This window comes from Gallinula chloropus, assembly GCF_964237585.1.
Source record: "Gallinula chloropus genome assembly, chromosome: Z".
NCBI lineage: Eukaryota > Metazoa > Chordata > Aves > Gruiformes > Rallidae > Gallinula > Gallinula chloropus.
This window is the reverse complement of record NC_140089.1, coordinates 60,595,037-60,622,188: the sequence shown is the minus strand read 5'-3', so window position 1 is coordinate 60,622,188 and position 27,152 is coordinate 60,595,037. Positions and strand designations below refer to the sequence as shown.

Here is a 27,152-nt window from a genome sequence, read left to right as displayed (position 1 = left end):
AGCGTTGAACCTGTTGGCTGATTTACCATCAGTATTGTGCATCACAACCTGGTGTCAGTGGGAAGGACGGTGAACAAGCACACTTGACATCTGCGTGAGGCAAGATGAAAAGTCTGTTTTAAGGTCTGTGTGGAGATCATCAGCCATGGCTTTGCTTCCACCCTTGAGAAGCGTGCGGTGCTTCTGGCCCTGACAGTGACCCTGCAGCCTGGCTGAGGGAAGAAGAGAACTTGGCTCATTCAGCTTTTTGGTTTGGGCAGCAATTGATGAATGTGTTAAATCATTGAGCATAGTGTTGGGTAGCACTGTTGCTTCCTTCATCCATTTTTCCAAGTGATTTGCACTAGGCTGCTGCTCTCCAGTCATCTTTCTGTTGTCCGTCTTGTAAGCATGAAGGCCCGAGAGCTGGTGTTAAATGCTAAGCAGTGGTTGCAGCACTAATCCTGTGCTGGGCCCAAAGCTGTGTTTCCTTGGACCCTGGGTACAGTTGACACAGCAAGTGTAGAAATGTAACAGCTGTGTTGAGGGAGTAAGTGCACTCAGGAATTTGCCTAATGTGCACTTATCTGCTGTGTGCCTGTTCTCAAGCCATCCTCTTTTGCCAAGTGCTCAACACCTTCATTGGACAGCATGGACAAATATGGCCCACATCCTAAAACCTGTGTGGTGCTTCTCAGCCATTGAAGGATGAACTAGTAGAGGCAACCTACTGAGATGTTGTTGTATTGGTGGCAGGTTTCTCTAAGGGAGAGGCTGTAAGGTCAGGGAGAAAAGTGCTGCTTCCCCTCTCCTTGGCTTCCCATCTGACCCTACAGCTCTCTCACCAGCCTTGTCCCAGGACAGACGTTAAGACTCCAGCTTTGGGAGGTTGAGCATTGCTGAGGGGGGTGACAGGCCACATCAAGGTGCCCTCTGTCCCATCAGGACCCCTGCCCTCAGCTCCAGCACACACAAACCCACCCATGCCCCTGGAAAACACTGTGGTTGTCACAGCTGCCTTCAGAGGGGGTCTGTGAAGCCTGGCAGAGGACAGAGAGGCTTGACCTGACAGTAAACATGAGCAGCTTCAGAGGCTTTGCATATCTGCTGCTTCAGAGCAGGTTTCCTCCACTCCCTCCTTGTGTCCTTTGTGTCAAGGCTTGAGCAGAAGGGGTGATGTGGTTAAACCAGCCCAGGCAGCCACCAGCAGCTACAGCTGGAAGCGGTTACTCTGTTCAGTGCTCTCTAATTGTAGCTGTCACCGCTTCAAACAAGCAGAGAGAGAGGCGGTTTCCTTGTTTGTCAGCTAAGGGATTTTAAAAATCATTATTTTTGGCTTGGCACTCCATAACTTTGGCAGCCCTTTTCTCCTCAGCTGGTGGATGAGGGATGGCGCTTGCTGTCAGGAAGAGACCTGACCAAAGTCAGTCGCTGCTGCAAAGCAAGGAGAGGACGGGTAATGAGGGCAGGATTTCCCTACTGATTTCCATGAGTGCCCATTTTGTCCCAAGCACATGCACACATGTGTCTCTAGAGGGGTTGCTCCTGTGCAGGGCTACTGGGATGGTTGCCGTCTTCAGTTCCCACTTCCCTGAGAGGGTAGATGCTTTTTGGCTATGCCTGTGGTGACCTGTCTGCTGATACCCTGCTGTGTGCCTTTTCCTGCAGGCTGCTTCACCCTATAGCTTGGAGAAGCCATAATTAATGGTGGAAGTAGGCAGTAGGTGTCATTGCTGGAGAAGGTGCCCTGGGAATGCATCAGGGGTGAGGCTCGGGTGGGAATGGGAGCAAAGAGGAGGAAGTGACATATGGAAAAATCAGCTTTTTTTACGTCCTGTTATAGGGGAATAAAATACTCATGTGAAGCAGAAGTGGGAAAGGCAGTCCAGTAAAAGCAGTAAAGATAGTAGTGTTTGGAATTTACGTTGCCACAATATGTTAGTATCCCATGCAGTGTTGCTCATCTATTTGAAAGAGGAGGATGTACCTTAATTCTTGATAAATACAATAGGAAGAAACTGTAGGGGCAGTGATTGAAGCAAGCTTTGAATGAAAGAAGTGAAAGTAAGTGAAACATTATCTTTTCTATCCTTGAAATGCTGTCAAGATTACTTAAGGAATAACGTGTGTGTAAAAAAACCCCTCAAAACCAGCGAGTTGGATAAACAAAAGCATTTGTGCAGCTTTGTAGAGCAGTTGTAAAAGCACAGCTGGAGGACCTCCAGGGGAATGGGTAGAAGTCTGTGCACAATTAGCACTGCCTTTTAAACAAAGGGAAAAAAATAGTGGATGCTAGCAAATGGTGTTGGGGGGCCGGGGGTGGGGGGGGGGAAGTATAACCCAAGCATTTGGAAATTGATTTAAACACAACTACTAGCTGAGTGCAAACCTGTCCAAAATAAGGCGGGGGGTGGGGGGGGGAATGTTGATGAAGGGGGCCCAAAAAAAAAAAAAGCAGTGGGTGGGAGTTTATTAGTTTATTGCTGCTGTTTCAGTAACTGGGTGAAGTATGTAACTTTCAGAATTAGTAGAAGGCTGGCAAAAAGTAAAGTTTCCTAAAAAGTTACTGCTTTCATGGAAAGTGCTGTATCTTATATTTAAGAACGTGCTCTCCAGGCATGTCAGTGAGGAGCAGCTCAGCAAGTCCACCCAGAGCCAGGGTGTCAGGAGCTGGGGTCACTAGGTGTACTGAAAGAGAAGGAGAAGGAAGGAGCACTCTTTTCATCAATTTTTAAGCATATATCTTTTTTTTTTTTTAAAGTAAAACTGGGGGTTCTGGGGTGTGGGGTTTTTTTAGCTTTCTGAAAGTAATCACACCCTTTTCCTATGGGGTTCTCACTCAGAAAATAGTATTAGAGAACACAACTGTTGCAACTTTTTTTTCTTTTTTTGTTCCCTGTTGATCACAGCATTGACTGAAATGTTTTGGTCTGACTCCTCCATGATGCCTACTGTCTTCTCTGGCAGGTACTACTTTGGAGTACATCCCTCATGGCCAACTTGCAAATACCCACTTAACCTCAAATTTGCGAACACTGAAATTGGAGCAGGACATTGTGCCTGCTCAGGAGGAGAGGAAGACTCCTCTGGTGGAAGCTGTTCAGGGAAGGAAGTCCTTTTCTTCTCAGGACAAAACTCTCACTCCAATTAACCTGACAGATGACCAGCTTGCCTCTGGCCTCTATGGTAATAACTGGCTTACGTTCACCTTTGTGCTGATGGGAGTCTGAGTATGAAATACAGTTGAAGGTGTTCAGGGTTCTCAAAACTGTGAAAGCAGGAAAAGAGTATGGGGAAAGTCACAGTGTGAGACCCTGTGTCTGCAGATAGTAGTTAGTTGTTAACTGTCAGATTGTAGTGCATCAGTAAAATGCCTTGTAGTATCTTTGTAAGAAAAATATACTGAGAAGGAAGGGTTATTTTGTTGGCTTTTTTTAAACTTAAAATTGTATGAATGTTTTACCTGTCCTATGCTTAGATATGGGCTCAGAAGTTGTTTCAGTGAATACAAGGAAGACCAGCCTTGATTGAACTCCCCTCCCGCCCCATCCCCGTTGAATAGGTTGTTACTAAATATGAGGTCTGTACTAGTGCATTAGTTCTGGCAATGAGCTGCTGTCATCCAACACCAAGAACTGAGATTTCCTTTACAGAGCAGAGTAACCTGTTTCAATGTTGGAAGTCTTTTACAAGTAGCAAAGAAGGAAAACAGGATTCTTAAAGTTTTCTCAAGATGGGGAAGTTAGGCTAAACTAGTTTTCTGTTTCCAGAGTTGGCTTTTGGAACAGCTGTTTGGAACTGTTCTGTATTTCCAATATGTATCTCACACCATGACCGTATGTACAAAAAGATTAGAAAGCACAGCTGCAGTTGGTAAATTAAACAAAAAGCTGTGTGGAGAAGTTGTCTTAACGCTGCTGCAGTCAAAGCTAGCTGCAGATTTGTACTGATACATGTGCTTTGTCTCACTTTTCAACAGTATGTACTAACAATGAAAACACACCCAAATCTATCATGAAGAAAAGGGACGGGAAAAAGGACTTGGGCAACACCAAGAAGAACCTGCAGTTTGTCGGCATTAATGGCGGGTAAGAGACCTGTCTCCAAAAAGATCTGTCAGTTGTAGCACTTTCACAGTGGGAGGAAAGGAGGAATGCAGGAGCTTGTGCATAGCTTTTGCTTGTCCTTCAGGCTGAGGTGCATTCGCTGAGTTTAAGGATTGGGAGGGAAAAATGAAACAGGTTAGCTCATCTTAATGCTCTGTGAACGCTTTGTGCTTGCATGTCGTAGGTGGCAACAGGCTCAAGGACCTGTGGATTTAGATTACAGCCAGATTTAACACGGGAAATGAAACAAACTCAGAACCATGAGAAGGTTTCTCAGACAATATTTTAGTACAGAAGACTTCAGTATGTCTTTGACAACTGACAAGCACAGCATTGTGCTAGTGAACAATATAGCAAGAGATGGCATTACCTGGGAATTAACTTTTCTGGCTTTGTATTATATTAATACAGGAATTTTTCTACACAAATACAGAAAGCAGTACAGAAAATTATATTCTTTTAAAAAATTATTTAGCCTTGCAGAATGTTGCAAAGAACTTTAAAATTATTTCAACGCGTTGTCTTTATATAGCTTTCCTAGCCCTTTCCTCAGATTAGTTTTTCTTTACACTTAGTTTTTCTTTGAGTACCTTGTGCAGTATGTACCTTAAATACCTCAATTACTGCATTTCATTAATATGAGCTGGAAATATTATTTATAGCAGGGGAATGTTATCACTCATGAATCACTGCTGTACATTGGAAGAATAGGCTTAGTACATTGATTCAGCATCTGTTGAATTTTGTAAGATGGGACAGCTCACTAGAATTGTCAACGTCACTAATATTTCACATAAAATATTAAAATGTTTTGGATTGTCACAAGAAAAAATGTTAACGTTGTGGCTGTTGCCTTTAGATAGATTTGTTAGCTTCCCAGCTTATATCTGCCTACCTTAGATAGGTTTGTTAGCTTCCACACTTTTATCTCCTACTAAGGCAACAACATGATTTACTCTGAACAAAATAATTTCATTCTGGGGGCTAAGTGAGGTCTGACAGTGTGTTAAGACCTCTGCTTAAAAAAGGTTGTTCTTCTTGCCCATAATAACCACCGTCTCACTTGGCAGTGATGCTCAATTCATTGAGTAGCAATGTAGTAGACAACTAAGCCTTTGCAAGACATTTTGCAACTTGCAACTTGCACCAGCCCAGGTAGGTACTGACTGGTGCTGAATGGCGCTGAGCAAGCACCCTTGCCCCTGCCTGTTCCCCCCACCCAGGTATGAGACGACATCCAGCGATGACTCCAGCTCTGAGGAGAGCTCCTCCTCGGATTCAGAGGAAGAGTGCGAGGGCCACGAGTACCCCTGCGGCCAGCACACAGAGGAGGAGCAGCCTGTGCCCCATGCCTCGGAGGTCTGCACTGTCGAGCCAGAGACAGACAGCCCCCCGCAGGAGTGTGAGGCTGAGGAGGTGGAAATCAGAGAGAGGTAGGCCGCTTGCCCTGTCCTGAACACCTCTGAGGTGATTACCACCACCTCATATCAGCGAGAGGTGGGCTGTGCCTGTGCTGGTGGAGAAGGTGTCCACCCCCATCTGGGCTAACGGAGGGTGTCCCTACCCATGGCAGGGGGGTTGCAACTAGATGGTCTTTGAGGTCCCATCCAACCCAAGCCGTTCTGTGATCCTTGCCCACTTCCCTCCCCCTCAAGTGGGGAACCAGAAGTGATTTGGTGGCAAAATGACTGTGCGTGAGTGGGTAGAAGGTCTCACAGGACGTCCTTTCCAGTGTCTGATCCCGGTTGCTTTAAATGGGCCATTTATAGTGAGACCCAGGTGGTTTCCCACCAGCAGAGGCTCACAAGCAACATTAATTTGGAAGAAGGCAATGCCTTATTAACAGCCCGGCCTGTAAAACAGTAAGCAAGCAATCAAACGAGTCTTGGCCCATGCACACCAGGTCAGCAGCCTGTTGGGAGCATATCTTCCATTTGCATCTTCCGCAGCTTATCAACCATGGCTGGTACTGCTTGGGAAGATGATGGGGTACAGCAGGAAGGAGGTTTTCCAACCCTGAGATCATACATTTCACATGGACTACATAGTATCATATACTTTAAGGGCACTGTCCTGTGCTTGGTTGGCATTTCGTGTCTAATTTACTTTTCAGACATGGAAAGCAGCAGTGTGGTGAGTTTTTACTGATACTTCATTAGTGAGTGGACAGAAGGAAGTATAAACATAGATCATGAAGGGATATTTTATAGATACCGGGTTTGACAGATGTTTACAAGGGTGCTAGCTTGAAATACTACATAAGTGGAATAAAAACAGTAAAAGAGCTAAGACAAAACTACTGTCATGTTTGAGTGAAGGTAACAGCTTAGCACCCAACTTATCTGTAATTACCAAGTACTAAATAAAAGAGAAGTTCAGAATTAAGGTCTGTTCATAGGCCTTGGAGCTGTGAGTTTTAAAGTGCCCTGAGCTTGCTTTACGCAGCTACTGTAGCCTGTTATTTTACAGGTTGCACAAAAAGATGAGCAGTTTCTCAGAGGAGCCTCCTACCAGAAGGTGATGGTGAAAAGAGGTGGCAGGATAACCTAGATAGCCACCTGTAATTGAGGACCGCGTTCTTTGCAAGCTGGCTGCCTTGGCAGTGCCCTTCAGAGAGGAAGAGGAATGGCCACCCAGGACTGACCATGGTCCATTCAATGTTGAAGCATATCATTGCTGTGGAAGCACCAGCATCTGACTTGTAACCCAGGGAGGGTAAAATGCCTCCCTTACACACATGAGTGTGTTAGCCTCTCCCCTTTTTGGGAGAGTTTTCCAGAAGAATTGCCATTATCCTCTGTTGCAGGTCGTAGGCAGAGATGATTGGCCACAGCCTGGCATGCCATGTGGCAGGGGCATGTGTCTTGTTCCCTGCGGTTTGAAGTTTGTGATGGAAAGGGGATAGACATGAAAACATGAAGGGGCACTGGACAAAGAGAATAGCTTTCCAGAATGGATGGGATGAAAAAGACTGACACCAGTGAATGGGAGCTGGCAGGGAGGCCCTTTCCCACCAGTTAATTCCATTTCTGGCACAACTATTGGCATTTCCTCTTGTTAATCAAGTAGTCAAAGCACAGATTGTATCATACAGGCTTTGCAGTCCTACAGCAGAATGAGAATGTCTACTAGAAGGACTGCCAAGCGTAAAGCACAGAAGTGATGAGTCACCTGCTTTCCATTCCCACTGCTCCTCCCACCTACATCTGGGAAACATGGTTTTCCACCTTGTGGATGTCCGCAGCCCAGCCAGCAGCTCCGCTCGCTGTGGAGGGAGTCCCTGTGCAGCAGTACTGCCAGAGCAGCTTCTGCGTTGCAGCAGCCTACGACTTGCCTGCAAGCACTCGTTCCCACACAACTTTAAGGTAAATGTTTCTACACTGAAATGCCAACAGAAAATTGAAACATGCCATGTGTTCTGCTGTCTCCTTCAGATACGAACTAAGTGAAAAGATGCTTTCTGCCTGTCACCTGCTGAGAAACAACATTGACGACCCCAAGGCACTGACCAACAAAGATGTGGTAAGCAGTGCAGGGCAGAATTCTCTCTGAGCAGCCACAGGAAAGCTTAAAGCTTTCTGTAAAAGAGGGGTAACTTCTGGTTTTATAGGACCGGCACCACAGGAGCTAGGCAGAAAAGATTTCATCTTTCTTTGAGAGTCTCAAAGTGCTTTTTCTATCAGGAGATTTTTGTCTAGGGAATGTGCTTTGTATGCTGGGGTGTTGCCATCCCGAGGCATGCACATAAAAATAGTAACATGAAAGCGCAGTTTCACCACATCCGTGCGTTCCCTTGTTATTTTTGTAAGCCTAGCTTTAGCACTGCTGTGGGTGGCTCTCAGGCCTCTCATTAGGAGGCTGCACGGAGTGAGGAGCCTGTTGCTTCCCATGACAAAAGCCCAGTCTATTCTGAAACTGCACATGCTCTGCCTTCTGAGCACAGAGATACTGTTTCTGTCCCACTTACTGTGCTGGTAGCTTTTATCAGTGTAGCAGGGAATCGTTAGTACTAGGTCTCAAGAAATAAGGTTGTATTTGGTCCATATATGAATTCTCTGTGCCACTTTGTGACGGCAGTCTGAAAGCAAGGGAATACTGTGTAGAGCTATGAAATTGAATTTTCCATTTGTTATAGCTGTGTGGTGATGTAAAAGGCAAGAACCCAGTGCCAGTCTCCTCTATGGCAGAGCATCTGCAGCTTCTTAAACAAAATAATACTGTCCATAAGACACAAATACTGTCTGTGTCCATATCTGACATGTCTGGGCAAGGGAATATTTTGAAAGGTTGTTTTAATGCAGTTATGATGGGTAGTTTTTAATGCTGCATCAGTCCTTCAGGAGTAGTTTAGGCATTTAAACAACAAATGCTTCAGGCCCAGTCAGAGTTGCAAGTGTCAAAAATGGCATAACCAGGTGGTAACCTCTGCCTTGGAAGTATAATTTGAATTTACGTGTTTGTTTCTTGTGCTTAAACAGTTTGCCAGCACAAGTGGTGCTTCATAGCTGGAAACTACAGAGTAATCAGCTCTTGTTCTCTGCTGATAAGGAAGTCTTGTCCAAAAAGGGTAAACTTCAGTACAGCTAGGGATACGAATGACTTGTCCCAACCTCTTCCAACATACTCAGCTCTTATAGCTGCTGTTTACACTAGAAGGAGCTGCAGGCTGCTCCTTTTGGGATGTGATTGATTACTTGAATGAAAAAAGGCGTACCATTTACTCAATAATTCATGCGATACTTTGACTGTAAAAATAATTTCTTCGTGGTATTTTGCACTCAGTAGTGCCTAAAATAAATTAAGAAAAAAATACTATGTCACTTTATGACCACTTTTGTGTTTCAACTCTGTATGTTCACAATACACGTTGTCTCTTAACTCAAATGGTTGGACCGTGTAAGTGTTTATTATAGTAGTACTGGTGTAGAATATTATGTATACATACTTATATAGTACAGATATATATGTAGTACTGAATATTCTCCCTCTACCAGCTCTCGGCCCCCTCTAGTGCTGTTGGTACATGTCTTGTGTGTTTTCCCTAGAGGCTAGAGAAGCATGTTGGGTCTCTGCTCTGCAAAACTGTCCTTGAACTTACTGCACACCTTGAAGGTGGGGGTTTATGAGAAGAGAAGAAAGACATGGTGATGTTTCCAGATGAGAGAAATTGTTTCAGAAAGTCAGAACTGGCAGTGATTGCAGGAGCCCCCTTGGCTTACAGCTAGCTCTGTGTTTTACCTGTATTGCTCCCAACAGTCAGTTTTGTGGCCTAAGAGCTTCCTATCCCTCCATCCTCAGTCCATACACAGGGGAAAATTCATTCTGAAATGTCTAACCCACATCTTCTCATTGCTTCTGAAATCCTTTACTACTACAGACATCCATCTTGCAGGTGAAGGATCTGGTTCATTCTTTACTCACAGCAGCAGCCTTCTGCACTGTGAAAATGTCAGCCTGCTCTCCCACAGCTCTTACTTCCTTGGCTTCTAATCGTTCTCAGTAACCAACTCTGAAACCATTTTGCCCAAATCTTTCATGTCACTCAGTGACTGGACCAGACACAGTAGTCAGCTGTTTCCATCTGTCCTGGTTTAGGTCAGGATGGAGTTAACTTCATTTGTAGCAGCGGATGGAATGCTGTGTTTGAGAGTTAAAATGAAAGCAGTGCTGATAACACCCTGATGGTTTTAGTTGCTGTCAGACAGTCAAGGACATTCTCAGCTCTTCATACTTCTCTGTTCATGAGAAAGGAGAGGCGAAGCCAGGACAGGTGACCCAACTGACCAAAGAGAGTATTCCATGCCAATTACATCCTGCCCAGGATATCGGGGGGCTGATGGGAAGAAGAGGGGGGCGGCTCCAGGACATGGTTTTTTTTCGGGTGACGGTCGGGTTCTGGGATGGCTCTGGGTGGCACGGCCTGAGCTGTGGGTTTGGTGAGAATCTGCATTGTGTATCAACAGCTTCATATATTTTTGCTCCAAAGTCCTGTTAGCATTGTTATATTTTATCTTTCTGTTATCTTAGTAAGCTATCCTTATCCCAACCCACGGGCCTTTTATTTTCTTGGTTTTGGGGTTATTTGCCCCTTCTTTTTCCCTTCCCTTGCCTCTCACCCCCCCTTCCCTCTTCCCCTGCTCTTTTCCTTTAAGGAGCAGGCAGCTGTGTGGATCTCGGCTCTCAGCCGGGGTTAAACCACGACACCATTACAGTGCTCAGTGGAGAGAAGGGACTGCATCACATGCTGTCTTTTTACTCACACCAAAACAGTATTTGCCTTTTTCATTACAGTGTGTTGTTGTTGACTCAGGTTCAGCTTGTGACCATCTGTAATGCCCAGCTCTTCCCCTGCAGAACTCCTGTCCAGCCAGTTCTCCTATACTTTGTGCATGTGATAATTCATGCCTCAGTGTTGGGCCACTTTGATTTAGCATGCTGTTAAGTCCCTGAGAAGTTTGTTTTCTCACTGCTCTTAGTCTTGGGTTCATCAGTTAGGTATTTAATGGAAATGGTCACTCAAAGTCTTCTTTTTAATGTGATACAAATTAATTCTGGGCATAATCTCATCCTAAAATTCTGTGCCCTGAGAGGTCAACTGTTCCTGAAAATTATGGGGTAAACAACTGGTGTTCTAAAGAACAACTTAGAGAGGAATCTTCAGTCTGTACATCTTGTTTGTGCATTGACTACTTTCTTCCCAAATTTGACTAAAAAAGGCCTGACCTCCTGCATCACTGGCTTGTGGAATGGAAAATCCTTTAAATAGATTGCCCATATGTAAATTTTTCTGTTTTGGTTTTGGCAGAGGTTTTGTTTAAATACCATCCAGCACGAGTGGTTTCGAGTCTCAAGTCAGAAGTCTGCTGTCCCTGAAATGGTTGGAGACTACATAACTGCTTTTGAAGAGATTTCTCCGTCTGTTCTCAGACATATCATCAACATGGCAGATGGAAACGGGAACACAGCTCTGCATTACAGTGTCTCACATTCTAACTTTGAAATTGTAAAGCTTCTTCTGGATGCAAGTAAGTGGATGACTTTGCACTTTTTTTGTTGTTTTTGCAGTTCTCTTGGGTGTCATCATTGATGAGGGAGAGCTTGAGTTTGAGCCTCCTCCTTCAGCAGCTGTTTTAACTGTTAAGCTAGGTGGTGGCTTGCTTGGTTAGGGTAGGACCCATGGTTCTGCTGCTAGCTTTGCAGATGATGGCAACAGCTGTTGAAGAAGTTACAAAAAACACTCGAGTAAATTATAAAGAGAGTTGACCAGTGTTTGGCACTGACTCTTTGGCTGCACAGCTAAAAGGTAGAGCGCTGGTGGAGAAAGATGCATTCAGGTATAAACATCAAAGTTAAACACTCAAAGTGGTATAGCTTTACCTCACTAGAATAGTACAGGAACTTTTTCTGGCCACCACCATGGCATGTCTGGACTGCTGTCCTGAGAAACTGGAGCAGTATGGCATTCTGCCATGCATGAGCATTTCCCTGATCCATGATCAATGTGCAAATACTTCATTTAGTTGCTTTTATTGCTTCCTTCTCTCAGTCCCCTTGCCACAGGCACGCAGAGAGGGTAGTGGCAGAGGGGAGACTCCAGAGCTGCCCACATGCACTAAGCTAGAAGGCAGTCAGCAGAAGGTGTCACTTACTGGAGTGGGTCACAGGCAGGATGTGATTTGTTTAAGCCTGGTTGTGCCCCCTGACTGAAGTTTCTTTCCGTAGATGAGTTACAAAACCTGTCACAGTTGGTTGTAAACTTTAACTGGGCCAACAACATGGCTAGAGTATAAGCCTAGTAATGTTTATAAAACCAGAAGGGTAACATCAGATAAACACGGAATTAAAGATACAAATCTCAGCTTTGATAACCCAGCCACTTCTGTGACTGCAAAGACTTCCTCAGCAAGAAGGAGAGTGCTTTGAAATCCCTGGTGCTGTTTGAAGGCAGCCTGTTGGGAAGAGTGAGTCAGGGCAGGGGAATGCAGGGAATGTCAGGAGCAAGGAGAAATGTGGCAGGCTGGCTCTGCAGCACAGCAGTGGGAGGAAACTGCCCCTTCGCTTCCCTGGGTCTATCAGGGTAGCATGAGCATGGTCATCAGTTGCTGGAAGTCAGGACTCAGGAAGTGTGCAGCAGCAGAAGTATTCCTGTGAAGACAGTGAGTTTTAACTGTAAAATCCAACAACTGTGACTAGTGCCAGGTGTGTGGAAGAGCACTGCGTGTGCCAGCACATGTAAAATATTTGCAAACAGGCAAATTCCTTCAGGTTTCACAAGTCTTCCTCTGGACCACGTCTGAATGATGACTACAGTCAGCTTCGCAGTGTGGTTATATCACAGACAGATTCTTGGTCCCTAACTCTCATGTCTGTGCATTTGGTGGGAAGAGCAGATGAGACAAGACTCCTCTGTATCACCATGCAGCATTACCAGGAGGACAGTTAGGAAAACAGCTTCACTGATTAGACATACAGAAAAAGATCTGAGATGTGACCTCAGAAAACACACCTCTGCTGAAGCAGTCTAGTTAGGGTAGGAAAGCATCACTTTCAATAATTATTCATGACTCATGAAGTGGTGCGTGTTAGCAGAGTAATGCATGTTCTGTGGCTGCAGTGGCTTCCCAGAAGTGATTTCTGAAAGTAAAGTTGAGCTACTGGTTACCAGGTAGCACAGGTACATGGAACATGAAAAAAGCATGCATTTTCTTACATTGCTTCTGCAATGTTCATGTCACTTAAAAAAACCCAATAAAAACAAACCTTTGGCAATAACTGTGAAGAATTTCCTAAAACATGTTTGCTTCTTAAGATATCTGTGGTGTGATTTAACCCTGGGTCTAGAGATGCCATTTATGTAAGTCTGAGTCCTTGCTTTCCAATACAGTGAGCACACTGAAAGCCCTGCTGCCTGCTAAGCTAATAAGCCCTGCTGGATTTCTGCAGAATTTTAGGAACAGAGACAGACCGGAGGTTAGACTTGGAACAAAAAGGAGAACTCTTGTCAGCTGCTGGAACTAGTCAGAGGACTTGACTGTATTTGTTCCCAGAGTACTTTTGTCCACCATCAATTACTCTGTAGAACTGGAAACAGTCTTTAATTGAAAGGTTTTGCTCTGTAGTTCTAAAACATGTCAAAGTACACTAGCAGATCTTTAAAATAAAACCAATTACAGGAAAATGTTTCTGGTGGGGAGAAACAGCTTCTCCACTGACTGTGTCTCCGGGCCACTTTTGTTTAGCAGTGTGGATCCCCTCTGGAGAGGAACTTAAAACTCTCCTGATTGGTATTCCTGGGGTTCAGACCCGTGGCCTGACAGTCATGTCAATTTCAGACTGCTTGCTTTTATGAAAGCACAAAAACCCACACAAAGCCCTAAATGATTGTCCTGTTTTTGGTCAGGATGGATTTAACTTCATTTGTAGCAGCGGATGGAATGCTGTGTTTGAGAGTTAAAATGAAAGCCGTGCTGATAACACCCTGATGATTTTAGTTGCTGTCAGACAGTCAAGGACATTCTCAGCTCTTCATACTTCTCTATTCATGAGAAAGGAGGGGCGAAGCCAGGACAGGTGACCCAACTGACCAAAGAGAGTATTCCATGCCAATTACATCCTGCCCAGGATATCGGGGGGCTGACGGGAGGAAGAACAGGGGCAGCTCTGGGACGCGCAGTTTTTGTGGGACGTTTGGGTTCCGGGACGGCTCTGGGTAGCATGGCCTGAGTTGTGGGTTTGGTGAGAAACTGCATTGTGTATCAACAGCTTCATATATTTTTGCTCTAAAGTCCTGTTAGCATTGTTATATTGTATCTTTCTGTTATCTTAGTAAACGATCCTTATCCCAACCCACAGGCCTCTTAGTTTCTTGGTTTTGGGGTTATTTACCCCTTCTTTTTCCCTTCCCTCCCCTCTCACCTCCCCCCCTCTTCCCTCTTCCCCTGCTCTTTTCCTTTAAGGAGCAGGCAGCTGTGTGGATCTCGGCTCTCAGCCGGGGTAAAACCACGACAATGATGACATATAAAATGCCTTTGTGCTCTTTGCATGTATTGTAGAAGAGAATCCTTTTCTTTCTAGGGCTCAAGAGCACTCCTGTTATTTTTTTTTCTCCTCCACTTCCCTTGAATTGCTTCCATTATGAGAGCAGTTGCTGCCTTTTCTTTTTATAGGCTGCTCTGCTAACAGTTTATTCAATTCATTAGCACAATTGCTGCTTTTTGGGTTCCTGCTTTCCAAAGAAATTATCTCATCCCTTTGCAGATGTCTGTAATGTAAATCACCAGAACAAGGCCGGCTATACCCCCATCATGCTGGCTGCGCTTGCAGCTGTGGAAGCGGAGAAGGACATGAGGATAGTGGAGGAACTGTTCAGCTGTGGGGACGTGAATGCTAAAGCCAGCCAGGTCAGTAAAACAGTCCACACTCCCGTTATCTCTTCATCTTTCCTTCCATGCTCCCATCCCTGCTCCATCGGTTCAGCTTTTGCACTCATTCACTCTCACCCTTTGCGGTCTGTGATGCTTGTGTGATGATTGCTGTCCTTCCATGCTCACTGTGGAAGGACAGTTGAGCTACAGGTCTGTATCCCTTCTAAAAAACAAAGACTGAAAACAATAGGGAAGTGCCATTACTGAATGTTGGCAGGCATTTACAAATTCTGCACCAGGTGTCCCAAAATAGGTCCTATATGTTCCATTAATTTAATAAAGAGCTGTGTGAATGTGGGATATGTTATACATAAAAGGTATTTAAATAATGGTGACCAGAGCCTTGAGAGTGCTGTATGAAATAATAATCTTCTTTCTTCCCCCAGAAGAAGCTTGGTGCCAAAAAGTGAAGCATGCATGCTTGTCTGTGTAGCCATTTGGGTTTTCCTCTTCTTTCCGCACAGGCTGGCCAGACCGCACTGATGCTAGCTGTGAGTCACGGGCGGATAGACATGGTTAAAGCTTTACTGGCCTGTGGTGCAGACGTCAACATCCAGGACGACGAGGGCTCCACAGCTCTGATGTGTGCTAGTGAACACGGACACGTAGAGATTGTCAAACTTCTGCTGGCTCAGCCTGGTTGTAATGGCACCCTGGAGGACAATGTGAGTTGCCTTTCCAGATAGTGCTTCACTGGATAACTTTTCGACTCTGGAATGTTTTTCTAATTCCGTTTATTTTGTTGCAGTGGACTGCTGCAGAAGTCTACTTACATCAGTCTCTGACTTACAGCGCCAAAGTACCAAATGTATGAATCTTCTGCTTAGTGGCAGCAAGTGCCGTGATTATTTGGCCAGTATCTTTTGCTTTACTAACAGATCTACCCAGTAGCAAGTTTTATGTTAGCTGTAGGTGTGCAGTGGCCAGAACATAAAAAGCATTAGCTAGCTCATGGTAAAACATCTTCCCATCTCACATTCCTTCTCCCTTTCCCAGGAGTCTTCCCATTTTCAGTTAGGACCTTGTCTGTGACTTTAGAGCCTTGCTTTTCTGTGTCCATGGCTAACATCGGCATTACAGTTCTTTTCTGGGGATGTTCACGTGGTATCTACACCATGACTTTTGAGAGTAACAGGTTTGGTCTCAGCAATGAAGTGACATTGTCCTGACCATAAACAGATCCAGGCTGTGACTTCAGTGCCACGTGAGATGCTTGTATATTTCTTGTTTGCAAAGCCCGTTGCAGCCTATGCTGTCAGCAGACAATTTGATTTCTAGTCTTCTTAGGCTTGAAAATGTTGAATTAGCTGCTTTCTCGCCAGTACTGTGTTCTCACCAACATATAATTTCTTGGGTGCGTTTCCATTCTTCCTATTCCTTTCACCCACTGAGCACTGAAATGGAGCCTGGGTTTACGGTTTTGGAGGGCAGCGGGAGGTTGGTTGCAGAGAGTAGTAATATCTTCCAAGAAACTGAGGTGATGGTACTTGACCAAACCTTGGTTTGTAGTTAAGGTTTCCATCAAGGAGCATTTAAGCTGTTGCAGAGAGGCAGAGAGGTCATTTCTGTTTGTAGACTCAGTCGCCTGACAGTGCCAGCAGTGTGTAACACCTGACCTGAGGGCAAAATGTAAGAAGGCCTCAGTGTAACAAACACTTTGGGGACAATCTAGGTTACTGCAACCTGGATGCCGTTAGCATTATTAATCACTAAGTCAGTAGTTAAAGTCTTTGTGGGGATACGGCACCTGTTCCCATAGGCAGATTGATAGTTTCCCAAGAACATCTTGTCTGATGCTTATGCATTTTGTGATGCATTTGTCTGTGCAGTGGGATTATGAGATTTTCTTTTAGCATTCCCCGAGCTATTCTGAACGTGACATTGATGCTTTTCCAGTTAGCATGATCAGTAAGCTGAGCTTCATACCACTGATGTAGGCTTGAGATTCATTCTGATGTAAACTTACTGATGTAAACTGAGATTCATGCCACCCTGACAGTGATGCAGTATCTCTAAGAACTTGGCTTTTCCTGGCATTGACTGTGGAGTATTTGTTGTGCATTATATTGCACTGTAGTGAACAGCTCTTATAGCTCCCTGTTGGCTCAGGACAATTAGATGTATGTATAATCGCTCCCTGTAGTCTCATAAGAAGACTTTCCACTTGATGCTGTCTGTTTCCCTGCTGGAAAAAGGTTTTGTGGTTCCCCTAAACTGGTGCACACCTCTCGATACCAGGGCTACAGCAGTGGCTGGAAGATGTACTCCACTCAGAGAGCCAAGATAAGGGCCAATCCAAATGCAGGGACATTTCAAATACTGGCATTCTGCTGGAAAGTTCTGTACACAGGAGCCAAAAGCCAGGCAGTGGAGCAGTGAGCCACTGCGAGGCTTGTGCCTGCCTTGTAAATTAAGCACCAATGGAGAGCAAGGGGATTTTAGCCATGTGATGCACCAATTTCAGGAAGGGAAGGGGGCAAGAAAAGCAAAGTTGGGGATGTGACGGCTTAATACAAGTCTGCTCCTCTGATAGCTCAGAGGTTCATATCACAGTTTGACTGACATCTGCATCTTCAGGGACCAAACATGCTCTAAAGGGAAAACAGCAGGTCAATAAACTTACCTTTCAGAAGGACTCGTTGCTCTTAGAAGCCTCAACAGCTATGGTTTCTGAAAGTAGTAATATCTTCCAAGAAACTGAGGTGATGGTACTTGACCAGGAAAGTCGGTTGGTTTGTAGTTAAGGCTTCCATCAAGGAGTATTTAGAATTATGAATGCTCTTAGGGTTAATAGGCACTATAACAAAACAATTACAGTTGTAGCACAGCAATTGTAATGATACTTGATTAGCATTTATCCCTTCCCTATCTTCTCTTCCACTCTTCACTGACACTGTAGTTTCTCTCAGACAGCCCAATCTCCTGAAATGACTGGTCTTACACAGTACTACGTGTAACATTGTTTGTTCTTCCTTGGCAATAATCGAGACTCCTTGTTGAGAGAAATTATGAGGCCTCTGACAATTGGACTGCCTCATAAAACAGCAGTGCAAGGCTTATTGTCACTTAATTATAATAAAAGAAATTAAACAAGACTCTGAATTAAACATAACTGTCTGAGCAATAGGGCTTCCACTTCATAACTTTCCTTCTCTGTGGGCTATAGAGGCTTTCAAGAGACCTATTTGTCACACACAACCACTAACTCTCTTCTCTCTTCCTTTCCCATCTCAGGATGGCAGCACAGCACTTTCAATAGCCCTGGAAGCTGGACATAAGGACATAGCGGTTCTCCTTTACGCCCATGTCAACTTTTCCAAAACCCAGTCACCGGTTAGTACGCAGTCTCCTACAGTCTATGTTTTAACTTGCTGCAACACACACACACGCACCCGCACACACACACACACACACACACACACACACACACACACACACACACACACACACACACCGGCAACTGTACAGCAGTACAGCACACGAAATTTCAAGTTTACTTGTGGGACAATGTTTATGCTGGTAAGTGGAATGTACATTTTTAAAAACAGGCTGTGACTGAAAGGAAGGCTGAAACTTGGCAGTAGGATGCCTCAGTCTCCTCCTCCTAGAGAGCTCACCAGCATAGTTCACTGATTCCAGCTAGCCTGCAGAGGTGCTGTTGCATCATTGTAATGCTAATTACTGACCTGGTCACCAAAACACAGCTGTTTCTAGAGTTACATATGTCCTAGGTGTTCTGGCATCTATCCACCTGCTCTCCCAGCCCAGACACACTCCTGATAAACTGCTGCTAAACGTTTCATTGTCTAAACAATGGGCACTGTTCTTTTTAAAATGGAAAAAAGAAAAGATTAATATGTGCAATTAAAGGCAAAAGATTGAACAGAGTGCTTGTGAGTGCTGTGTTTCACTCAGCTGGCTGGAATAATTTCCCTTTGATTAATTGTTTTTTTCCTCTTTTCTAGGGCACTCCTAGGCTTAGCAGAAAGACATCTCCAGGACCCACCCACAGAGCCACATTTGAGTAGTAGTGCATGAACATCTGTAAAAATCTGTATGTCATCTTTAAGCTGCTAAACGTTACTGTTTTACTGAGACAGATACTGAATGTAATTGTCTTGTGCCTGAACTCACCAGCAAAGAGAAAGCATAGATCTAGTGATAAAGATAGAAAACTGTAAACTTGAAGCAAGCTTATAGTTGAATAGCACTCAGCTGAGAACCTTAGCTAGAACTGTTCTTTTGCTCACCCAGTTGTCTTTCCATACTCTGGCATAAATCCTGTTTTTCTTTACTGTAGATTACCTTTTCCTATGTTATGTGCAGCCTCAGACTTCTAAAGCAATCCATGAGGTGGTGTCCTGGTGGCTCGTTTTAAATCATTCTAGAACGTACTAATATTTACTATGCCTAGACTTTATCACAGTAACCTTTCATAAATTTCATTCCAACATGACTTTGATGTTTTTAATTACTTTGAAATGCAGAAGTTGCAGTTGCTTATATAGTCAGCTCCGTGGATCTTGAGCTGGTGGGTGAATGGGTAGGTATTGGGGATAGAGCCTCTTGTCAGGTCTGAAGTTCACTAAATATGTTGTTGCTAATTGGGGATAATGTATAACTTTTTACATAAAAGATGCTAGTATCTATAAAGTTAACACAGTATTTTCAACATTTTATATCCTTAATAATTAAAAACTACATGAAGAATTACATGCCCTGTTACCATATTTTTATTAACTGTGTCAGTCTGTAAGCTCCATACATGTTTATTGGAGAGTAAAATTAGAGGTACCAGCTGTATCTTCCCCTTGAGTGGAATTGAGCGTAGTTCTTGGTGCATATTTATGGAGTGCTATTGCCTTGTCACATTCACTTTAGTCATGTGTATTGAAATGTTTGAAGTGCCTTAGACTCTTGCCATATTTTCAGAATAAAATTTCATTATACTGTTTTACTCCTTTCCTTTTTTATGTGTGATTTGTCGTCATCCAGAAATGCTGCAAATGAAAGATTAGGCCAAAGTACATCAAAGCAAAGGCCACGTGAAGTCTTTCGGCTGGTTGGAGGGATGGGGACAGGAGAGGGGGTCACAACACATATCTTAACGTAGCAGTCCCAGTGAAGGACACCCACACCTTGCAGTTAGTCATTTATTACTGTTGCAGCCCTCTGGTCAACTGTCTTTCTGTGTCTTCACTTAGCATCCAATATTGTGTGAATGCTGTCTCACCTGAGTCCTTCCTGTTAGTTAAAGAGGTTTGTCACCAACTTGCCAAACTGCTCTGAAAATAAGGTCTTCCCTCTGACACCAGACTGATGGCAAATGGCAGCAGCACCAGCTGTAAAAAAAACTCCTTAAGTAGTAAAAAATGCCCCTCCTCTCAGTCAGAGACAGCAGGTGCAGGCTCTCCTGAGGAGCAGGGAGCTGAGCTGTGCTCTACATGAGCATCCACCTGATGATGTGAGGCTTGGCCACACACAGTACGTAACACCAGCGCAGGCTTCCCAATAAATTCCTTGCTCACTCAGGAGCCGTGTGAGTTTCTTGTCCAGCAGAATTAGTGTAAGTTGAATCTCTCCACCTTGGGCATGGCCAGAGTGGCTTTTTCATTTTCAGACCTGCTGATCTGCCACTTCCTGCTCACAGTTCCAACAGCTGTCTGGAAAGCAAAGTCAAGGTAACCTGTTGTTGTCTTTATGTGTTTAAAACACACACAGTGTTGGAGTTTAATCAAGCTGATGAAGTGGAGTGAAAGGATGACTGCTTTAAATCTTGCGCCAGGATTTGTTTCACTTTACAGAAAATCCAGATCACCTGTTTTTATATGCTTGCCTGACTGTACCTAATGGTTTAGATTCTTGTCTAGTGGAGACATGTACTGCCAGGACAGAACTTGGACTAGGGACAGGTTTCTACTTTCAATTTTACCAAGAATATAATTGTTATTTAGCACTGGTTTAACAAAAACAGCCTAGTTGTGCTTTCTTAAGGAAGTTAGTAATCATAGCTCTGGCTTGTGTCTCACTGTGGTAGTTTTAGGTAGTTCAACAAGGAGCAGGGAGTTGGATTTGATGGTCCTTACGGGTCCCTTCTAACTTGAACTGTTCTCATTTCGTTACTCTGTGAAAGCAGCTTTAAAGCCTGTGGATAATGCTCAAAAGTCTGAATTTGTTATGCTGAGCCACCATGATAATGTCCTCATCAGTAGTGCCACTGTACTGCTGTAGGAGATTCTTTTCATTAGAAACATGTCCAATAGAACTTTGCCACCCAAAAAACCTGTTATAAACAATGATCTTTGTTGCTGCACAACTACCTTGCTACCCTGCTTTGCCTGCACAGGTACGTATATTTGTACATACATACAGGCGTTAACCTGCAGCTAGAAAAATTAAAACTGAAACACCTGAGAATCTAGGCTTTCAGAGCAGAGGGCCACGAGTCTCATTCTCTGGGTTGGCACAGATCCCTGTCTCTCCCTCCACAAATCAGGGGGAATCCGGGGTGCAACAGGAGTCCTGGCATGCAACTATCACAGAAGGGTTTAAAACAACTAGTCTGGTGGTTTAGGCTACTAATGACACAGGGAGAGTTGCCAAGTTTTTGTTTGTTTTTGGTGGGGTTTTTTTTAACTGGAAAAAAGCATGGGAAGAAGAAGACAGAAATTCCCACACACCCCCTTTGTTCTCCTCCCCCCCGCCCCCTGCCCCAAGAATTGGTATATCAGAAAAGAACAGATCAGGGGTTAACATATTCTAAGTGATTGCACTGCTTTCTTATGCCCCTGACTGCAGAAGTCTGAGGAGGCATCTGACCCAACAGCAAGCAAGAGTCAGGTTATGCAACTTGGAGTTCCTGGATTTATTTATGTGCCATTTTCTGAATAAGTGAAAGGGCTGACCTGGAATTGGCCTCCTCGGGCCTTAGGAAATGTTAGGTGAAGCTGTGGATTCTGCATTCCCATGCAGCATTTGGTTTCTTCCTGAAAGCCTGTGTTAAAATGCCTTGTAAAGTGTGGTGCCCCCAGATTAAGCTGCATGGTCAAGTAGTCCATTGTGGTATATGCCATGTCAGGAAGGCTGCCAAAAGCGACCGGAACTTTAGATGTGTTGGTAGACATGGGTGAAAATTACAGAATAAATCTGGCTATTTTAATGAAGTCAGTGGGCATCATTTCTGGACTAAAATCCTACTAGGGGAGACTTAAGGGATTGAACAGTTAAAAAAAAAATAAGAATAATTTCTTTTATAATTTTGTTCTCTTGGGTAGCCCTCCTGTCTCCAAGAAGTTGACACCTGAAGCAGCTCACTCTGAGCATCAGGCCCTTCTCCGGGAAGTAGGTAAGAGGTTCCAGAAAAAGTTCGTATCCATCAAAGCCCTCTGCGAGCCAAGTTTAATTCCACCTGATGCTGGGTAGCGTTTATCACAGGTGCAGGGATTACAGGGTTTACTATGCATAACAGCACTGAGCCGAGCTCACCCTACACACTGCCCTCAGCATCTATCTTTGATTCAGATCAGGTGATGATTGACTTGCAGTACATCCAAGCACGATGTCATCATCCCCTTTGAACTCTGACTGTCAATGAATGTGTAAAAGCTCTGGCAGTTTTTCAAGACTGTAAAATACGTCACTGTCTCCTCTCAAGTCGCGCTGTTACACATTAAGTGAAGCTGCCATTTATAATCACGCTAAGACAGAAAAGGCCTGATACTGAGTTTTGAAATTATGGAAACTGGCCAGCACAATGTTGATGTAAATGCAATGACCGAAGAAGGCATTTCTGCAAGATGTACTTTCAGCAGTTTTATCTTCTCAGTACTGCTGGAAGAACTCAAGCTATTCTAGAAATAGCTTTTACATCTGTTTCTTTTGGTGTCTCGTACTTCTGGCTCAGAAGCCTGGCTGCTATGAGTCCAGTTCAGCTGTGGTGTGAATAATGCAAGTCTTGGCATTAATCTCTGACACACAGGACTGGCTCTGTTTGCTGGGATGGAAATGGCCCAAAGGCTACAGCCGTGCTCTTGCCTTTGAAAGGCAGCAGGAAAGCTGGCTGAAACAGCACTCATGGTCTTACTGGGGTTGCAAGCAACCCCCTTAAATGGGCTGTGTCAGCATGCAGGTCTGTAAAATCCATGCCATCCTGCCTTTTGTGCCTTCATCCAGGTCCATCGACTGAAAGCTTAACTACAAGGAGCTCCCCTGTAGTAAGAGATGGGTTTGGATGTTTAGTTCACATGGGCCTGCCTCTTGCAAGCCTGACATGGGAGAAGGAACAGACGTAGGAGGTCAAGGAGCAACGCTGGAGGACATGCAAGGAGGATTTTCTGTTAAACACTATTAAAAATGGCCACAATGAGACCAGAGGAAAGGGATATCCTGATTCAGGTTTCATTTTTTCAGTTGACAACTGTGAAGGTACTATCCTTCACTACACACAGCCTGATGCAGTGCCTAGGGAAGCCAGTTAAAACACTCCTGCCTGTTCCATTTCACTTCAGCTGTTGTGTCTCTATGATGCACACACTGAAGGGAAGTGCCTGGTTACAGCTGAGCTACCTGGCTGCTGTCTTCCATCAGTTGCTCCACTTTCTATCCTTCAACATGCCAGTAGCTCATCTCTTCTCAACAAGTGCCACTGGACCACAGACTGCAGTTAAGGAGCTTCAGAATGGCATCCTACCCATGATAACATTGGGAACTTCTGCACTGAGCTGACTGAGAAAACTATGGGTTAGGATCAGAGGGAGTACAGGGGGCACCACAGTGGGGGTCTGTTACAGGCCACCCAACCAGGGGGACCAAGCGGATGAGACCCTCTATAGACAGATAGGAATAGCCTCACTTTCACAAGCCCTTGTCTTTATGGGGGAACTTAAATCACCCGGATATATCTGTTGGAGGGACAACACAGCTGAGCACAAGCAATCTGTGAAATTCCTGGACGGTGTTGATAACTTCATCCTCCAAGTGATGGAGAAGCTGACAAGGAGAGGCGCCATGCTCAACATTGTCCTCACAAACAAGGAAGGGCTGGTAGGGGATGTGAGGATCAAGGGCAGTCTTGGATGCAGCGACCACGAAATGGTGCAGTTCCAAATCCTCAGGGCAGTGAGAAGGGTGCACAGCAGGCTTGCTGCCCTGAAGTGCAGACTTTGGCTCCTTCAGGGAAGAGTACAATGGGACAAAGCCCAGGAAGGAAGAGGGGCCCGAGACAGCTGGCTAGTATTCAAGGGTCACGTCCTTTGAGAAATTATGCAAAACCACTGACAGGCTGCGGGGATGAATATGGAGCTCTTGGGCAAACTCATACGAAAAAAGAAATCCTCCCAAGGGTGGCAGGAAGGACAGGTATCCTGCGAAGAATACCGGGAAACTATCTGAGCAGGCAGGGTTCAGGTTAGAAAAGCTAAAGCGCTGTTACAACTAAATCTGGCCAGGGATGTAAAAGGGAAACAAGAAAGGTTTTTACAGATCTATCAATGAGAAAAGGATGATGAGGGAAAATGTGGGCCCTCTCCAGAATGGAACAGGTGACCTTGTTACCCAGGATATGGAGAAGGCTGAAGTACTCTATGACTTATTTGCCTCTCACTGGCAAGAGCTCTAGCCACACTGCCCAAGTCACAGAGGGTAAAAGCAGGAACTAGGAGGACTAGCTGTCCATTTTAGGAGATCAGGTTTGAGAACACCTAAGAAATCTGAAGGTGAACAAGTCCACGGGACCTGATGAGGTGCATCCACATGCCCTGAAGAAACTGGCAGATGAAGTGGCCAAGCCACACTCCATCATATTTGAAAGGTCCTGGCAGTCTGGTGAAGTCCCCACTGACTGGAAAAGAGGAAACACAACCCCATTTATAAGGAGGGGAAAAACTAAGACCAGGGAACTACAGACCGGTCAATCTCACCTCTGTGCCCAGCAAGATCATGGAGCAGATCCATCTGGAGACTATGCTCAGGCACATGGAGAGTAAGGAGGTGATTGGTGACAGCCAACATGGCTTCACTAAGGGCAAATTGTGCCTGAAAAAATCTGGTGGCTTTTTATGATGGAGTGACAGAGATGGTAGACAAGGGAAGGATGATGGACATCATCCTGGAATTGTGCAAGGCCTTCAACACTGTCCAGCATGACATCCTTGTCTCTAAATTGGAGAGACATGAATTCAACAGATGGACAACTCGGTGGATAAGGAACTGGGTGGATAGTTGCACCCAAAGCGTTGTGGTCAATGGTTCAATGTCCATGTGGGGGTCTGTGACAAGTGCTGTTCCTCAGGGGTCAGTACTGGGACCAGCACTGTTCAATATATTTGTCAGTGACATGGACAGTGGGATCTAGTACCCCCTCAGCAAGTTTGCTGACAACACCAAGCTGTGTGGTAAGGTCGAGGATGCTATCCAGGAGGTCCATGACAGGCTGAAGAAACAGGTCCCTAAGAACTGCATGAAGTTCAACAAGGCCAACTGCAAGGTACTGCATGTGGATCAGGGCAATCCCAAGCACAATTACAGGCTGGACAGAGAATGGATTCAGACCAGCCCTGAGGAAAAGGACTTGAGGGTGCTGATCAATGACAAGCTCAAGATGAGCTGGCAGTGTGTGCTATGAGCTCAGGCGGCCAACTGTGTCCTGGGCTGTATCAAGAACAGCATGGCCAGCAGGTCATGGGAGGTGATGAGGTGATTCTGACCCTCTACTCTGGTCTTATGAGACCCCATCTGGAGTACTGCATCCTGGTCTGGGGTCCCCAGTATAGGAAAGATGTAGAGCTGTTGGAGTGAGTCCAGAGGAGGGCCACAAAGATGATCAGGGTGCTGGAGCACATCTCCTGTGAAGACAGGCTGTGAGAGTTGGGCATGTTCAGCCTGGAAAAAAGAAGGCTCCAGGGTGACCTAATTGCGGCCAACTAATATATAAAGGGGTCCTACAGGAAAGTGGGAGAGGGACTGTTCACCAGGGAGTGCAGTGATAGGACAAGGAGTAATGGCTTCAAGCTGAAAGAGGGGAGGTTTAGGTTAGACATTCAAAAGAAATTATTTGCTATGAGGGTGGTGAGGCACTGGAACAGGTTGCCCAGAGTAGTTGTGGAGCCTCATCCCTGGAAGCGTTTAAGGCCAGGTTGGATGGGGTTTTGGGCAACCTGGTCTATTGAGAGTGTCCCTGCCCATGGTAGCGGGGTTGGAACTAGATGATCTTTGACATACCTTCCAAGCCAAAGCATTCTGTGATTCTAAAAGATACTGAGCAGGAAATAGTGTAACAATTAGTTTTTTGTTGTTTGGGTTTTTCTTTCAGAGATGATTGTAACAACTTAAAGTTCGTAAAACTGCATGTCCGCTTTCTGCCAGGTTTTTAGGCAATGGGAACAAAGTATGTGAGTAAATCACACTGGAAGTAGTACTGCCTTAAGTCTGTATACATATGTGGTGTGTTGGCCCTGGCTAGAGGTCAGGTGCCCATCAAAGCCACTCTATCACCGCTCTCCTCAGCGGGGCAGGGGAGAGAAATTATAAAGAAAGGCTGTGAGTCGAGGTAAGGGCTGTGAGAGATCATTCAGTAATTATCATCACAGGCAAAACAGACTCTACTTGGGGAAATGAGTTTAATTTACTAGCAATCAAAATCCGAGCAGGATAATAAGAAGATAAAGTAATAAATCTTGAGATACCTCCCCCTAACCCTCTGTTCACTCCTAATTTTCCACCCAAGTGGCACAGGGGGATGGGGAATGTGGGTTGTGGTCAGTTCATCACATATTGCTGCTCCCTCCTCCTCACAACCTTCCCCTGCTCCAGGGTGGGGTCCCACTCACAGGAGACAGTCCTCCACAAACTTCTCCAACTTGAGTCTTTTCCATGGGCAGCAGTTCTTCACAAACTGCTCCAGCGCAGACCTTCAGGGCCAGACTACTCCAGTGTGCATCCCTCATGGGATCACAAGTTCCTTCAGCAAACCTGCTTCTGCATGGTCTCATCTCTCCACAAGTCCTTCCAGGCATTTGCTCCAGCATGGTCTTCCTATGGAGTCACAGCCTACTTTGGGCATCCACCAGGGCTGCAAGTGGCTATCTGCTCCACCATGGTCTTCTCCACAGACTTGCCTCCAGCACCTGGAGCACCTCCTCCCTTTCCTTCTTCACTGACCTTGGCAACTGCAGTTTTTCCTTTCATATATTCTTACTCCTTTCTCCAGCTGCAGTTGCTGTTGAACAGCAGGGTTTTTTCCATTTAACTATACTACCCCAGAGGCACTACTACCATGGCCAATGAGCTTGTCCTTGGCCAGTGCCAGGTCTGTCTTGGCACCAGCTGGTACTGGCTCTGTCAGACACAGGAGAAGCTTCTAGCAACTTCTCATGGAAGCCACTCCTTTACCCCCCCCTTTATTATATGGAATTGTCAAACTCAGTGCCTCAAAGCCTCTGTTGTAAGTGTTCTGCTTCCTTAATGACATGAACTTTCAGCTTTTCTTTTTAAAAGAAAAACATGTGTCCAAACACCCACCCCATGCATAACAAGATCTCCAGAATGAGATCATCTGAGGAAAATGGGAGCCCTTGGGCAGTTAGTACTGGCTGTGAGCACTTCCACTGGGACCTTAAAGGCAGTGGTGGGTGGCAAAGGAGACAAG

At 45.0% G+C, this 27,152-nt stretch overlaps 1 protein-coding gene across 1 annotated transcript in view; it reads left to right on the top strand.

Annotated features, from left to right (window-relative positions):
* The window catches only part of KANK1 (KN motif and ankyrin repeat domains 1), a gene marked incomplete at its 5' end in the record, with an annotated part of 53,064 nt that extends 33,618 nt beyond the window's left edge, over positions 1-19,446 (top strand). The window contains 9 exons of the mRNA XM_084278649.1: positions 2,947-3,165; positions 3,959-4,067; positions 5,309-5,518; positions 7,520-7,607; positions 10,891-11,110; positions 14,343-14,485; positions 14,974-15,174; positions 17,744-17,842; positions 18,475-19,446. Coding sequence (XP_084134775.1) covers positions 2,947-3,165; positions 3,959-4,067; positions 5,309-5,518; positions 7,520-7,607; positions 10,891-11,110; positions 14,343-14,485; positions 14,974-15,174; positions 17,744-17,842; positions 18,475-18,537 — 1,352 coding nt within the window. The 3' untranslated portion in view covers positions 18,538-19,446. The remainder of the gene's footprint in view (positions 1-2,946; positions 3,166-3,958; positions 4,068-5,308; positions 5,519-7,519; positions 7,608-10,890; positions 11,111-14,342; positions 14,486-14,973; positions 15,175-17,743; positions 17,843-18,474) is intronic.
* Between the last annotated feature and the right edge of the window lie 7,706 nt (positions 19,447-27,152).